Source organism: Lithobates pipiens, unplaced genomic scaffold (assembly GCF_037356315.1).
Source record: "Lithobates pipiens isolate NorthernLeopardFrog02 unplaced genomic scaffold, aLitPip1_a1.2 Scaffold_19, whole genome shotgun sequence".
Lineage (NCBI taxonomy): Eukaryota > Metazoa > Chordata > Amphibia > Anura > Ranidae > Lithobates > Lithobates pipiens.
The window spans coordinates 431,965,004-431,979,045 of NW_027507764.1; the positions used below are offsets into that span (position 1 = coordinate 431,965,004).

Genomic DNA, 14,042 nt, shown 5'->3' on the forward strand with positions numbered 1-14,042 from the left:
TAGGTCCTCATTTACAATCGCTTTGGGATCCCTTCTCACATAGAGACAGAACCCGCCACCTTTCCTTTTTACCCTGTCTCTCCGAAAGAGCGCATAGCCAGGAATATTAATAACCCAGTCATGTGAGGAATGAAGCCATGTTTCAGCAATACTGCTTACATCATAGCTCTCCACATGCACAAGAGCTTCCAACTCACCTATTTTGCTCGGTTGTGACATTTTTTTATGTGAGTAAACTGGTATATATAGTTTTATAAAATAAACAGACAGTTTTGCACTAAGAAGGCTTTTTTGTCTTCCTCCTTAACACCAATGAAAGATACGGGTCCCATTAATGAGTGAAATCAAGTCTGTGCAGTGTTACAAAGCCTCCCAAGGATCCACAAAGAGATTTTATGCATACAAGCGAGTCTTGCTGGGTATACATAGCAGCATTTCCGTCTGGTGAGTGTTTAAAACACTCTGTGTTGGACACTTGCTGGTGATTGATTAGAGAAGTAACTGCTACTTGGGGAGAAATAATCTCATTCATGGCACAAGGCACTTTACCAGAGATTTATCTTTACAAATGAATGTTATGATTTATGTTGCTTGCTGCACTAATTGATTTTGTTAAAGGAATGTAATAAGCACCTGTCACTTTTTTTCATATAAATTGCACGTCACAAAAACTATTTTTTAACTATTGTATTTGTTTGTATATTTATTAATTGAAGTTTTATACACATATTTATTTTATTACACACATATTTATTTATAAGAGAAGTATTTTATCTAGGTTTCATAGTGTCATAAGAGTAATATCCACGGATTATTTTACAATCAGGGCACTTTCTACAATATCACTAGCCACGTTATGGACCGAACTAGCGGATGCTTAGTGGAAAGAGATTGCAAAGGCTGCGGCGTGGTCTTCATCCCATGCTTTTATCAAGCACTACTGAGTGGAAATGCTATCCAGCCAGGATCTTTCTTTTGGAAGAAAAGTTCTACCGGCTGTGGTCCCCTCCTAAGGTATGCTTTCTTGTTTGTCCTGCATGGTAGATGATTAGGGAAAAATACATTTTGTCCAGTAATGTTGGTCTAGTTCTATGGTCTTAGGATCTATTGATATTTGAAGTTTTTTCTCTATTTTTTTTTTTTCCCCTTGTGCACATTGGTGGAGGTTTTTTGCCTCTTACAACTTAAGGGAGCAGGTAGGGAGGGGGCATTTTAATTTTTTTTCTAGTGCGTTTCCTGTTGCAGGAGGAGCCAATCATCTCTCAAGGAAGTTCCTAGAAGTTTCACAGAAAACATTGTTACTGGTAAGACTGAGGTTTTTTTGTGCTTTTTCCTGAATTTTTTTTAATTAGTGACAAGATCCGTTTAACTTCCCCTAGGCTTCTGCATTGGAGAGTGTGACGTCTTGATTAATCTAGGAAAGTAAGGAGTGCAGAGGATCAAAAATATGACGAGATGACCCTCCAACTCACCAGAACCTCAGCATTCCCAGGATATCACTGGAAGGGTTGTGACTTTACCCTCGCCTAAGCGCCATGGCCAGAAGCTGGGGTAAGCAGCTGTATGAGATGGTGGGAAGCACTAAGTAAAGCTACATTTAGTCATGTGGCCATGGCTGAGTACTGATTGTACTCTGTACAAATCAATGGCCAGGGCTGGCACTTTTTGCATGCAACTGCTCATTTAAGCGCATGTAAATACTATACCTACATGCAGATACTGCAGTGTGCGTCCAGGGTCAGTATTTCTGTGGAGCTCTTGGCCACTAAAAACATATAAACAGTGCTGCACAAAATGTTAAATGTCCACAATCAATGGGAGACATTCCAAAAAGGTGCAAGTGGATAGATATACGCAAATTAATAGGTCTGATATTCAGTGATCCCTTCACCACATATATGGATGGCCTCTCACCTCCAACCTTTGACCTAATACAGGTCAATATGCAGTAAACGAACGGTGAAGCCCACAGGTCCTCCAACCTTTGATCTAGTACAAATCACTATGCAGTAAACAAACGGTGAAGCCCACAGGTCCTTATATCACAGTAATATCGGAATCCAAATCCATAAAAGTTTCAAAAGCCATATGCAAAAAAGAACATACGATCTAATGATCTCTGCTTTGCATCTTTAATGATTAAAAACGATGAAAATGCACTTACACAATATCGCAGAACCGAGTACTGGCATCCAAGTAACAGTGTACATCAAACCAATGCGATGGCCACGGGCGACGTCATGCGTAACACCTGACCCCTCGTATGCATTGCGTCCATAGGCTGGACTTCCTCAGTGCAGGGCAGGGTGCAGGGAGCTCTTGGCCACAGCTAAATCGGCCAGTTTGTACGTGGTCATAGAAAAGAGTGCAGCTGCGTCCAGAGGAAGCACTTAGCCACCTCTGGATGGAGCAAACTATCCGCCACAGCAACCTGTGTGAATACAGCCTAATAAGTTATCCTTCAGGTTTAGAGTAAGGCCCACTTTAGGCTACATTCATACTAGCATGCATTTGTTTTTTTTCTTTCAAATTAATTTGAAGTGACCCTTTAATCAAACTGTACAGCAAGTCAATGTGTGCAAATGTGGTGGAAGCCTATATGGTGCAGAAAAAAAAAAGTAGAAATGCTGCATTTGTCCACTCTGCGATACGCTGCACATCACACCAGTGTTGTGTTGTGAATGGAGCACATAGAAAACAATGTGCATTTATCCAGTGTGGAAAAACACAGGTCACTACAAATAGTTGGAACAAGCCCTTGATGTGACAATACATTATTCAGCAAAAATCAACTCTACATGCTTGTTTGCCGCCTCCTCCCCCCTCCTCTAACATTTGGCACTTATTTTTTTATTTTTTTTGGGGGGGGGGGGGGTACCTGGCTTTGACAGTTACCTGCTTCCACTTCAGCCCAAATTACCTAGGCTATTTTTAGCGGCATTTTACCATTTTTTTGCAGAGGTTTTCGGCTATTAGCGGGGCGCTTCTGACCCCCCTTAGCGGCCGGTTAAAATGACCTGCAAAGTTCTGCTGCAGCAGTTAATTATCAATAAGAGAAGCAGTTCAACCTTAAACTGCGTAGCATGTTCTTTAATGTAAGAGCGGTAAGGATGTGGAATTCTCTTCCACAGGCAGTGGTTTCAGCAGGAAGCATTGATAATTTCAAAAAAACTATTAAATAAGTACCTATACAACCACAACATACAGGAATATACAATTTAATACTGACTTAAAAGCACACACATAGGTTGGACATGATGGGCTTGTGTCTTTTTTTCAACCTCACCTATTATGTAACTATGCAAGTAGAACTATAGGCAAAACTTTTTCTTTTTTTTTTTTTTTCTTTTTTTGAGTAAGGCCCCTTTCACACTGGGGTGGTGCGGCCGTCGGCGGTAAAGCGCCGCTATTTTTAGCGGCACATTACCGTCGTTTTAGCGGCGGTCTGCGGGCGCTACCGGGGTGGTTTTAACCCCCACTAGCGGCCGAAAAAGGGTTAAAACCGCCCGCAAAGCGGCGCTGCAGCGGCGCTTTGCAGGCGGTATTGCCGCGCTGTCCCATTGATTTCAATGGGTAGGAGCGGTTTAGGAGCGGTGAATATACCGCTCCTTCACCGCTCCAAAGATGCGGCTAGCAGGACTTTTTTCACTGTCCTGCCAGCACACCGCTCCAGTGTGAAAGCCCTCCGGCTTTCACACTGGAGGGAAAGGGGCCGTTTTTTTCAGGCGCTACACAGGCGCTATTTTTAGCGCTGTAACGCCTGAAAACCACCCCAGTGTAAAAGGGGCCTAAGGGAGGGTTATAACCCCTGTCAGATTTTCTTCTTTGTTACCTGCGTTCTATTGTCAAGATTTTCCTTCACTTCCTGTCCCATAGTCAAACCAGAAGTGAGTGGAAATCCCTGCAAATAAATAAAATTCATTGGGGACCCCCAGGCCACCAGAACTAGTGTCCCCATTGGAAGGTTTCCCTCTCCTACTTTTCTGGGGACAACCCAAAATGTGGGATTTTCTTTTACTTTCACGTTCAATAATGGTAAACAGGACAAATAGAGAGCGTGAATCTCCCGGTTCCCTTCCTCTCCACTCCATCCAAAAGAAAAAAAAAAGTTTTTTTGCCTTTAGTTGTACTTTAACCGCTTGCCGACCAGCCGCCTTCATTATGCTGCGGTAGGTCGGCACGATCCTGCGGGCTGTTGTAGCTATACGTCGGCTCCTTTAAGCAGGGTAGCAGGTGCGTGCTGAACTGCGGGGGTGTCGATGCTCGTGGCCGACGTACGGTCGTGATGACCGCTGGCCACGAACAATCACGGGCACAAGAGGCAGAACAGGGACGTGTGTGTGTAAACACACAAATCCCTGTTCTGTGAGGAGAGACAGATGGCGAGTTCCTAATAGATAGGAACCACAATCTGTCATCCCCTCTAGCCAGTCCCCTCTCCCCTACAGTTAGAACACACAGTCAGGGAACACAGTTAAGACCTTGATTGCTCACTAGTGTTAACCAGTGGCAGCATGTGCACTATGGGCGCATGGGCACCGCCCCCCCATCCATGCGCCCGGCCCCTTTCAGGATGCCGGACACATTGATTCCTATGGCAGGGGTGGGAGGGGGTGGGATTTTTTGAAGCACGCGATTAGAGCCAGTGGCTTTAATAGGCTTCAAAGTAGGATGGGCTTGGGGCGCAGAGAGTGCTCCCTGATTCCACCCAATTGTGTGACCATAGCAAATTAATTTTCGCTATTTTCACACTAACCTTCCTCCCCGCCAATCAGGAGGCAGGACATCAGACCTGCTTCCTGATTGGCCAAAGCGCCAGGCCACCCTATTGAATGCCTGGCGCTTAGGAAGAGCAGTGCTGGAGCCACTGAGGGGTGCCGGAGCCAGAATCCGCACGCGGGGGGGGGGTTTGGGTGACGGAGCAGCAGCCACAATACATGCGGAAGGGGGGTTGGTGAGCACAGTGGCTGCATTCGATGGGAAAGTGGCTGCGGTTGATGCGCACGAGTGGCTGCGTTTGATGCGCACGAGTGGCTGCCTTTGATGGGCACGAGTGGCTGCCTTTGATGGGCACGAGTGGCTACACATGATGGGCATAAGTGGCTGTGTTTTATGGGTACAATAGCTGCATATGATGGGCACAATGAGGCTGCAATTGATGGGGGGGGGGGGTTCAGTATTTTTCAGTTTGTTTGTGTCCCCCAAAACAATTTTGGAGCACCAGTCGCCACTGGTGTTAACCCCTTCCCTGCCAGTGAAATTTATACAGTAATCAGTGCATTTTTATAGCACTGATCACTGTATAATTGTCAATGGTCCCAAAAATGTGTCAAAAGTGTCTGATGAGTCTGCCATAATATCACAGTCCTGATAAAAATCATAGATTGCTGCTATTACTAGTAAAAAAAATAATAATAATAAAAATGACATAAATCCATCCCCTATTTTGTAGACGGTATAACTTTTGCGCAAACCAATCAATATACACTTATTGTGATTTTTATTACCAAAAATATGTAGAAGAATACATATAGGCCTAAACTCAGAAAAAAATAGCTTTTTTAAAAAAAAAAATAATAATTGGGGATATTTATTATAGCAAAAAGTACTAAATATTGTGCTTTTTTTCAAAATTGTCGCTCTTTTTTTGTTTATAGGGCAAAAAATAAAAAACGCAGGGTTGATCAAATACCACCAAAAGAAAGCTCTATTTGTAAGGAAAAAAGGACGTCAATGTTGTTTTGGTGAAGCGTCGCACGACCGCGCAATTGTCAGTTAAAACCACGCAGTGCTGAATGGCAAAAATTGCTGTGGTCATTGAGCAGTGCGGTGTGAATAAGCCCCGGGGTGGGAGCAGCCAGCTCTCTAGGAACACACAGACATTTGTAAACACTGGGAAGGGATATTAGTAAACATTGTGGTGACAACACAGTATAGAGAGAGAAGGTCCATATAGTGACAGGAGTCTCCTGGGACACACCTAGCGGTGACGGCGGCAGTGTGTCACCCCGGGCGGGATCACCTGTATACACAGTACAGTCCATGTCACAGCCCCTCCCTGCTCCCCTCCCCCGCTCTCTACACCTTTCACTTCACCCACACGGCTCCATTTTCTGGTGTGAGGAGTCCAGAGCGGTCCTCATCCCCGGTGCACCCGCCTTTCCTCCCGCACTTCTGACCGACTTTATCCCAACTCTGAGGAGAACACCCCCCAGGCTTCACTCACTATGCGGCGAAGTCCGGCCGGAGGAGGCGTCCTTCTCCTCGTACTGGTAAGTGTGTGACTGGGGGGGATACAACTACACACTCTATTGTCTGCAACCAGAGACTCCCTCCCATATAGAACAAAGCTAATGGAGTCTGTGTGTGAGGGGGAGACGTGTCTGAGCGTGTGTCCGCACCTCACCTGTGGAAGAGTCTAGAGACCTCAGCACCCCGGAACCAGCATACCCCATACTGATTATAATCCATCACAGGACCTCACCACCGTTGTTGTGGCTGGGATCTCCCACTCCCATGGAATGCCTCAACTTCTCTTCACGGTTTGGATGGGAGAGAATAAAACCCCTGCTGCTTAATTTAACAAAAAGTTCAGTGTACCATAGAGGAAATGGAGATGAGATAGAGAGATATATATATATATGTATGTATGTATGTATGTATGTATGTGTGTGTGTCTACTGACAATTTTAAAAAGGGGTTGAAGACTTTTTTCTTTTTGGCAAATGTTTTGTAAATTAAGCGGTTTGTTTGTTTTTATTGTAATTATGTAGCACTTTGAGGTCTTTTGATGGAAAGTGCATTATAAATAAAATGAATTATTATTATTATTATTATATTTGTGTGTGTGTGTTATATATATATATATATATATATATATATATATATATATATATATATATATATATATATATATATATATATATATATATATATATATATAATCACACACACACACACACACCACATACTCCTCTTTTTCATGTGTGTGTGGTGTGTGTGTGTTTTTTTTTTTTTTTTTTTTTTTTTTTTAAAACACACACACACACACACACACACACACACACACACACACACACACTATTAGAGAGATATATATCTCTAAAGCCTGTTTGAATCCACTAAGGCCACATTCACACAGCCAGTTACATGCGGTCATCAAATTCTTGGGGCTGTGAGGACCGGGTGTGTGAATATCGCAGCGCGTTTTACACTAACGGCAGGCTGACGGGCTGCTGCTGTTCACATGTCGCACACAGAGCAGTTAGGAATGGATGTCTGAGCCTGGATGCTGGAATGCGGTGCTTTATTATTATTATTATTATTATTCAGGATTTATATAGTGCCAGCAGTTTGCAGAGTGCTTTTCAATGTAGGGAGGGGCAGTACAATTAAAATACAGTTCAGTACAATGGATGCTATGTAACTTGTGAAGGAGGCCTTAGAGTGAACAGGCCCGCTATCTCTGCTGGAAGTCCAAGAATCAACTACCCTTTAAGTAAAATAATAATACTTTCTAAGATTAGTCTTGAACTTTTATGCTAGTTTAAGGGCTAGTTCACACCACTGGGTTTGTGTTTTTTTTTTTTTTTTTTTTTTTTTTTTTTTTTTTTTTTTTTTTTTCTTCAACCAAAACGGATAGAAAGCAGGTTAAATGGTTGCAGTTCCAGAAAAAAAAAAACTGAACGTGCTGCATTTTTCCTGCGCAGGACTGTACTGGGACTTGATAAAATGCATCGGAATGCACATACATGCACCAAAAATACCCTGGACCCCAGTACAGTAACCAAAAAGCAAGCATGCACACCCAGAAAAGCATTGGCATGCATCAGAAATGCATCCAGAACAGATTTGGAGGACGTTTGTGTGGTGGGAACTAGTCCTGAGTTCTTTATTAATCGTGGCTTCTCACTGAGAATCCTTCCATCCTGAACCTGACCCCTTGATGATGGATGTATTTGATGATTCCCCCCCCCCCCTTTTTTTTATTTTTTTTTATTTTTTTTTTTTTTCTCTTCCTCCAGACTGTACATATTCTATTTTATCGCTCAGACCTTTCACCATTTTTGTTACCTCTCATCCTGTCTTATCAATATCTTTTTGTAAGTCTGGTCTCCAGGCAGAAATGTTTCTTCACTTCCTGTCTCAGAGACTCATCAGGAAGTTAGAGCTAAGTGATGGACATTGACCTCTAATGCCGCGTACACACAACCGGACTTTCCAGGAGAAAAGGACGGAATCATTTCATCGGATATTACGATAATGTGTGGGCTTCATCTGACTTTTTTTTTTTTCTTCAAAAATTCTGACGGACCTAGAAATAGAACATGTTTTAAATCATTTTTTTGACGGAATCAATTCCTATCGGGAAATCCGTTTGTATGCTATTCTGACGGACCAAATACGACGCTAGGGCAGCTACTGGCTATTGAACTTCCTTTTCTAGTCCCGTCGTACGTCATTGCGTTCTAAACAAACGGACTTTGGTGTGATCGTGTGTAGGCAAGTCCATTCGTTCCGAACTCCATTGGAAAGATCGTCTGAGTTTATTCTGACAAAGTCCAGTCGTGTGTACGCGGCATTAGGCTTCTTCTACATTGGTGGCAGGCTTTGAAAACCGATCTGCAGAACATTGCTTTTCAGATGCCAGTTAACAGGCAGACAGGGAGCAATATTTCTGCCTCTTGAATGCCCGTTTTTGGATCCCAATGGGGATTTAAAGAGGAAGTAAACCTTGATGGGTTTACTTCCTCTTTGATTCCCTGCAAAGGTAAAGCATAATGGACTACTATGTATCGCATATCAGTTAATCGGTTAACAGCGGCGCACTCAGTGTGCCTGCGTGCCGCTGTCTACGGCGCATGCGCCGTAGACAGCGGTGCCTGTCTTTTGGCAAATATCTCCTAAACCGTGTAGGTTTAGGAAATATTTCTTGGATCTACAGGTAAGCCTAGATTAAGGCCTTACCTGTAGGTCAAAGTGGTTTGTGGCTTTAACACCACAATACCATGCCACAAACATTGCATACTGTGAAGAAACAATGAAGTGCCCATTCAGAAGTAAATGAACCCTCTCCCATTCGCCCTGGCATCCATCCCAACCTGGGGGGGTGGGATGGATTGGCGATCAGTGGGTTTCAGAAACTGGTCAAATTTGCAGTTTCCTCCATTTTTCTTTTGTGACAGAGGTCACCAGGAAAAATGAAAGGGGTCCTAGGGACAAAGCAATAAAACTTAAGAGGGTCTAACACTTCCCTACTCTATCCAAACTGGGGGAAAAAAAAGGATTTGCCAAGAGATGCACTCTTAACATTACCAATAGAATTACCGGTAATTTGGGAATAATCAGGTGTATGGCCATGTAAAAGCAAGTGACCAACTGCAACATAGTTTGTGTAATAAAATAAGCTAATGTTGTCACCATGCCACAAGAAAAGAAAAACAAACCAAACTTTTGTGTGGCTATTTATGGGGTTAGTTGCATTGCATGCCTTACCTGCACTGACAGAACTTGTGCAGATCATGAACATGGCCAGTTAGTACTGCACACCACCCAGATCCAGGTATTTCTGCAGTGGTTATTGTCAGACGTTTCGGATCAGTGACAGACCGGAAGTCTGTACAAATCAATGACAGGCTGATCCAATCCACAGTGATTCATGTGTGATCGCTCACATTGATTACCTGCAGGTTAGGGGGAATGTGCACCCTTGGACCTGTGATCTGTGTATGGTAAATACACTTGTGTGGATGGTGTATGGCACCAATCCTGTGTGTGCAGTGTGGGCCCACGTGTCAGTTTTAAAGAGGTCCGGTTAGAAAGGACCATTACTGCATCAAAGCCCCCTTAACATGACCACCCTCCACTCCATCTCCATATCATAACATATACAGATGACAATATGTGCCATTCATATCCATTCCAATTTCTCCTCTACCTTGTGATGAGGAACAAAGTTCCCATATAATCCCTACTGGCAGCTGGATGTTAATGGACATATCTGTGTACATAAATCAGGTCATTTGAACCTGAGTGCAAACTTATTGCATTCCAGTCAGACAAACCTGGATGTGGGCAGATATAGGTGGATGCACATATGCTTACATCTGACATGCCCGTAGGGGTATACCGCAGTCCATTTTTTGATCCGTGCAATCGTGGGTCAAATGCAGACTGCTGGATACTTCTGTGAGAGGTTTCCAAGGTGGTGTTGAATTTTTGATGGATGGAAAGTAAGCAATGCTTTAGCAGGCATGTGCTGCATTTATCTATTGGCCTGTTCAAGGAAAAGACTATGGTGGGTCCTGGTGACTCGGTTATTGTCAGCTGCTGCATGTGCTTTGGTCACCCTAAAGTTATTTCTGCACTATTTGATGCTACAGATCGAAATGCACGTCCAACCAGAACTTTCTTTTTTCATTTTTTTCTTGAAATTAAAGTATAACTAAAAGCAAAACCTTTTTATTTTATTTTTTATTTTTTTCTAGTTTTGGATAGAGTACAGAGGGATTAGAACACCTGTCAGTTATTGCTGTCTGTGCCCCCACTAAGGAGACTCACTCTCTATATTTGTGATGTTTACCATTATCGGTGAAAGTAAAAGAAAATCCCACATTTTGGGTTGTGCCCAGAAAAGTAATATAGGGGAAATCTTCCAATGGGGACATGACGGATGACCATGGGCCCCAGTGAATTCTCTTTATTTGCATGGATTCGCTCTCACTTCCTGTTTGGGACAGGAAATGAAGGGAAGTGTCCACAATGGGACACAGGTGCTCTATCCAAAATGGGGGGGGGGGGGGGGGGTGGACAAATTTTGTCTATAGTCTACCTTTGAAACACTGACAGTGTTTACTGTTGGCTTTATTATATAATCATAGGTACTCAACCTGTGACGCACCAGCTTTTGTGGAACTACAAGTCCCAGCATGCTTCAGCCTTTGCGAGTCCTGCTTGTAACTGCCAGTCGTGCAATGCCTCATTTGGCTTTAGTTCTACAACAGCTGGAGGGCCACAGGTTGGGCACCCATGTAACCAGACAGGAAGTGAGTAAACATTTAAACAAACACAAAGATAAAAAAATGCATTTTTAGTAGCGTAGAGGAAAACTAGAGTCTTTGTCAGCCTTTTATGTCTGTCTGTGGTTACTGATGAAGATTTTAACTCGCTCCCTCTGGTAAAACCATTGTCTTTATGACAGGAAGGTAGAGGAAATCTCTAACACTGCTCCAGATAGCAGTATTAATTCAATAGGGGTTCTAATGCTACTATACCCATAGCTAAAAAGTCTTAAAGTGGAGCTCCACCCGAATTACTACTCCTATGCCTATAGGATTGTCTTGTTGTGTAATTGCTGGATATCCCCCTTACCTTGCTGCTGTCATCTTGTGTCTTTTTTTTTTTTTTTATTTCCTGGTCCTGGAGATTCCGGAAAGGGGTGGTGCGGCTGTGGATATGGGCGGGGCTTCAGCGGCAGGTCTGCGCTTCCTGTTGGCCGCACTGGCACCTGGGATCGTTTTTTCAATTTCCAAGGAGTCTGCGAGGCGCCCGGGCTCGAGTTTTTTGATTTGCGCATGCGCGAGACCGGCGATTGAAGGGGCGGTGCATGCTGAGACATCAGCACGGTGTCCCGGTAGACAATGCCTGTGGGCTTCACATGCCCATAGGCAAGATGGAAAACGTCAGGAGACGTTTTTATAAAGTCTACACTATACGGAAAAACGGCAGCAGGAACCTTAGAAAACATAAAAAGTGAGTAAAACAATTATAAAACTTACTCCTTGCCATTTTCCAAAAAATAAAAAATAAAAAAAAGCGGTGGAACCCCGCCTTAAGCTGGACATACATTTCATAACAAAATGTAAGAACAAGCCTGATGTGGCTGCTGACTCTGTTCAGTATGATGACAGGTCGGAGGCGACCACACATGTCCCCACAGCCAACCATTACCTGTGATCGCTGCCATATGTACTTTAAGTGCATCCCGCAGCGCTCACCGCAGGTAAACCCTCGTTTTAACTTTGGATAGTAAAACATTTTTTTTATAAATACCTTATACAGTCCTGTTTTTTGTCTGGTAAAAAAGCCTAGGCTTATGACATCATGCACAGCTCTCTTATAATATGTATATACAAAGTGATTGGAGGGAAGCTTCAGAATGGCAAATATGGTTTTATATCACAAATTTATGTGAGCCGACTGCAGTTCTTTCATACTATACTTGCTTTTTTTTACTGTGCTTTTCATTTTATTTTTCCTATGACAGAAGTCATACATATTTGCAAGCTTTGGAATTTGGAATGGATTATTGGCCACTGACTAATACTTGTTCATACCTGTTGCAGATGACACAAATTGCATTGTTGATGTGCTGCCTTTGAGTTTTATAGGCCTCCCAATGTGCTAAAACCCCAGGAACAAATGAAATTACTGTGTGTTTTTGGGCTCCATTCACATCAGTATGTCCCCAAAGTCGCACAACTTCCAGTGTGACTTTAATCCAACTTTACACTCCATGGATCGAAGTCGTACCAAGTAGTTCTGGTGTAGTGTCAATTACTGTTCCCCGTCGGGTAGTGTCCGCCCTGTACTGTATTGCGCAAGAAGACGCCAACGGTCTCCGAAGATGAACGGCGCCTGCGCTGTGAGTCCAAATTAAAGCCCCACCATCCAAGTGGACATAGAGTTAGAATAATAAGTAGCTGAGCTAAGAGTGCCGAACGTATTGAGCCCACAACGGGCCCTGTTACTATGTGCTACCGTACGTCAACTTCGATGGTGGGGCTTGAACCTGGACTCAGTGCGCAGGTGCCGTTCTTCTTCTGAGACTTTCGCTGTCTCCTTCTCGTCCGTACTGTGTAAGCGCTGCGCCTGTGCAGTACGGGCGGACACTATCTGATGGCCAGACAGTTTGTGACCGAACACCAGCACCTTTTTTAAAACTGCATCAATTTGAACAGGTACCATTGAAGAGAATGGGGTGCGAGTTATGATGCAAGTTTAAATGGAGCTTTAGGCCGGGTTCACACCGCTGCGATGCGGGAACGCCGCAAATCCGCGGCGTTTTCCCGCATCGCATTACTCCCGCCGGCAGTTCACACTGCCCTATGCGGACGGCTGGGAGTGTCAATGATATGTTAATGACACCCCCAGATCCGTCCGCATATCGCAGTGCGATCTGCCGACTCGCACAGGAATCGGATCGCATGGTGTGAACCCCCATGCGATCCGATTCTGTTGCGGACCAAAAAAAGGGTCCCGTGCGAGTTTCCTGCGGGAGCGATGCGAATTCAGCCATACTATCTGTATGGCTGAACTCGCATCGCTACGGAGATCGGATGTGATTTGCGGTGCGAATCACATCCGGGTCTCCCCCCGCAGCAGTGTGAACCCAGCCTTAAACACAATGCAGCCCTGAGTGCAAACAGGCACTTTATTATGGGAAAGTTGGACAAAACAGTTTTAGGCCTCAAGCACACTGCGTATAACAAATCCTGCCTATACAGACATTTGGCTTTTATTTACTTTTTTTTTTTATTTTTTTTTTTTTATTTATTTTTTTCAACCTGTAGAAGCAACCCTGTCTGCCCATGTGTCCATGAACATTTGGGCGTTTACAGGCTTAAAGAATCACAAGTTTGTGAGAGGAGCTTTCAGGCAGAAAAAACACCATTCACCTAAACTCGGCGTTTAGGTGCATCAAGCATTTTTAAGTGTACATATTTTTAAATGTTTTGGAGAAAAACATGCCTAAATGGTCCTAAATGAGTGTACAATATGCTCCATAGGGGTGTGTTTTCTGCAGATTTTTTATTTTTTCTGCCAGCAGTTCTGGCTTTTTTTTTTAATTTTATTTTTTTTATTTTTTTTTCTGCTGCCTAATGTGCATGGCCCCTTGGCCTATTCCAACGCATGCATTAAAACACAGCAGTGTAAATGGTGTGCCTTTTTTGTCTGATATGACACTAGAATTCACGACTACAGATCAGATTGAGATTTGACTTCTGTTTTTGGTAAAGTCTGACAGTTTAACCAGTTGTTTG

At 43.5% G+C, this 14,042-nt stretch overlaps 1 protein-coding gene across 1 annotated transcript in view; it reads left to right on the forward strand.

Annotated features, from left to right (window-relative positions):
* Nucleotides 1-6,083: 6,083 nt before the first annotated feature.
* The window catches only part of DSG2 (desmoglein 2), a 75,876-nt gene continuing 67,917 nt past the window's right edge, over nt 6,084-14,042 (forward strand). The window contains exon 1 of the mRNA XM_077492609.1: nt 6,084-6,272. Coding sequence (XP_077348735.1) covers nt 6,228-6,272 — 45 coding nt within the window. The 5' untranslated portion in view covers nt 6,084-6,227. The remainder of the gene's footprint in view (nt 6,273-14,042) is intronic.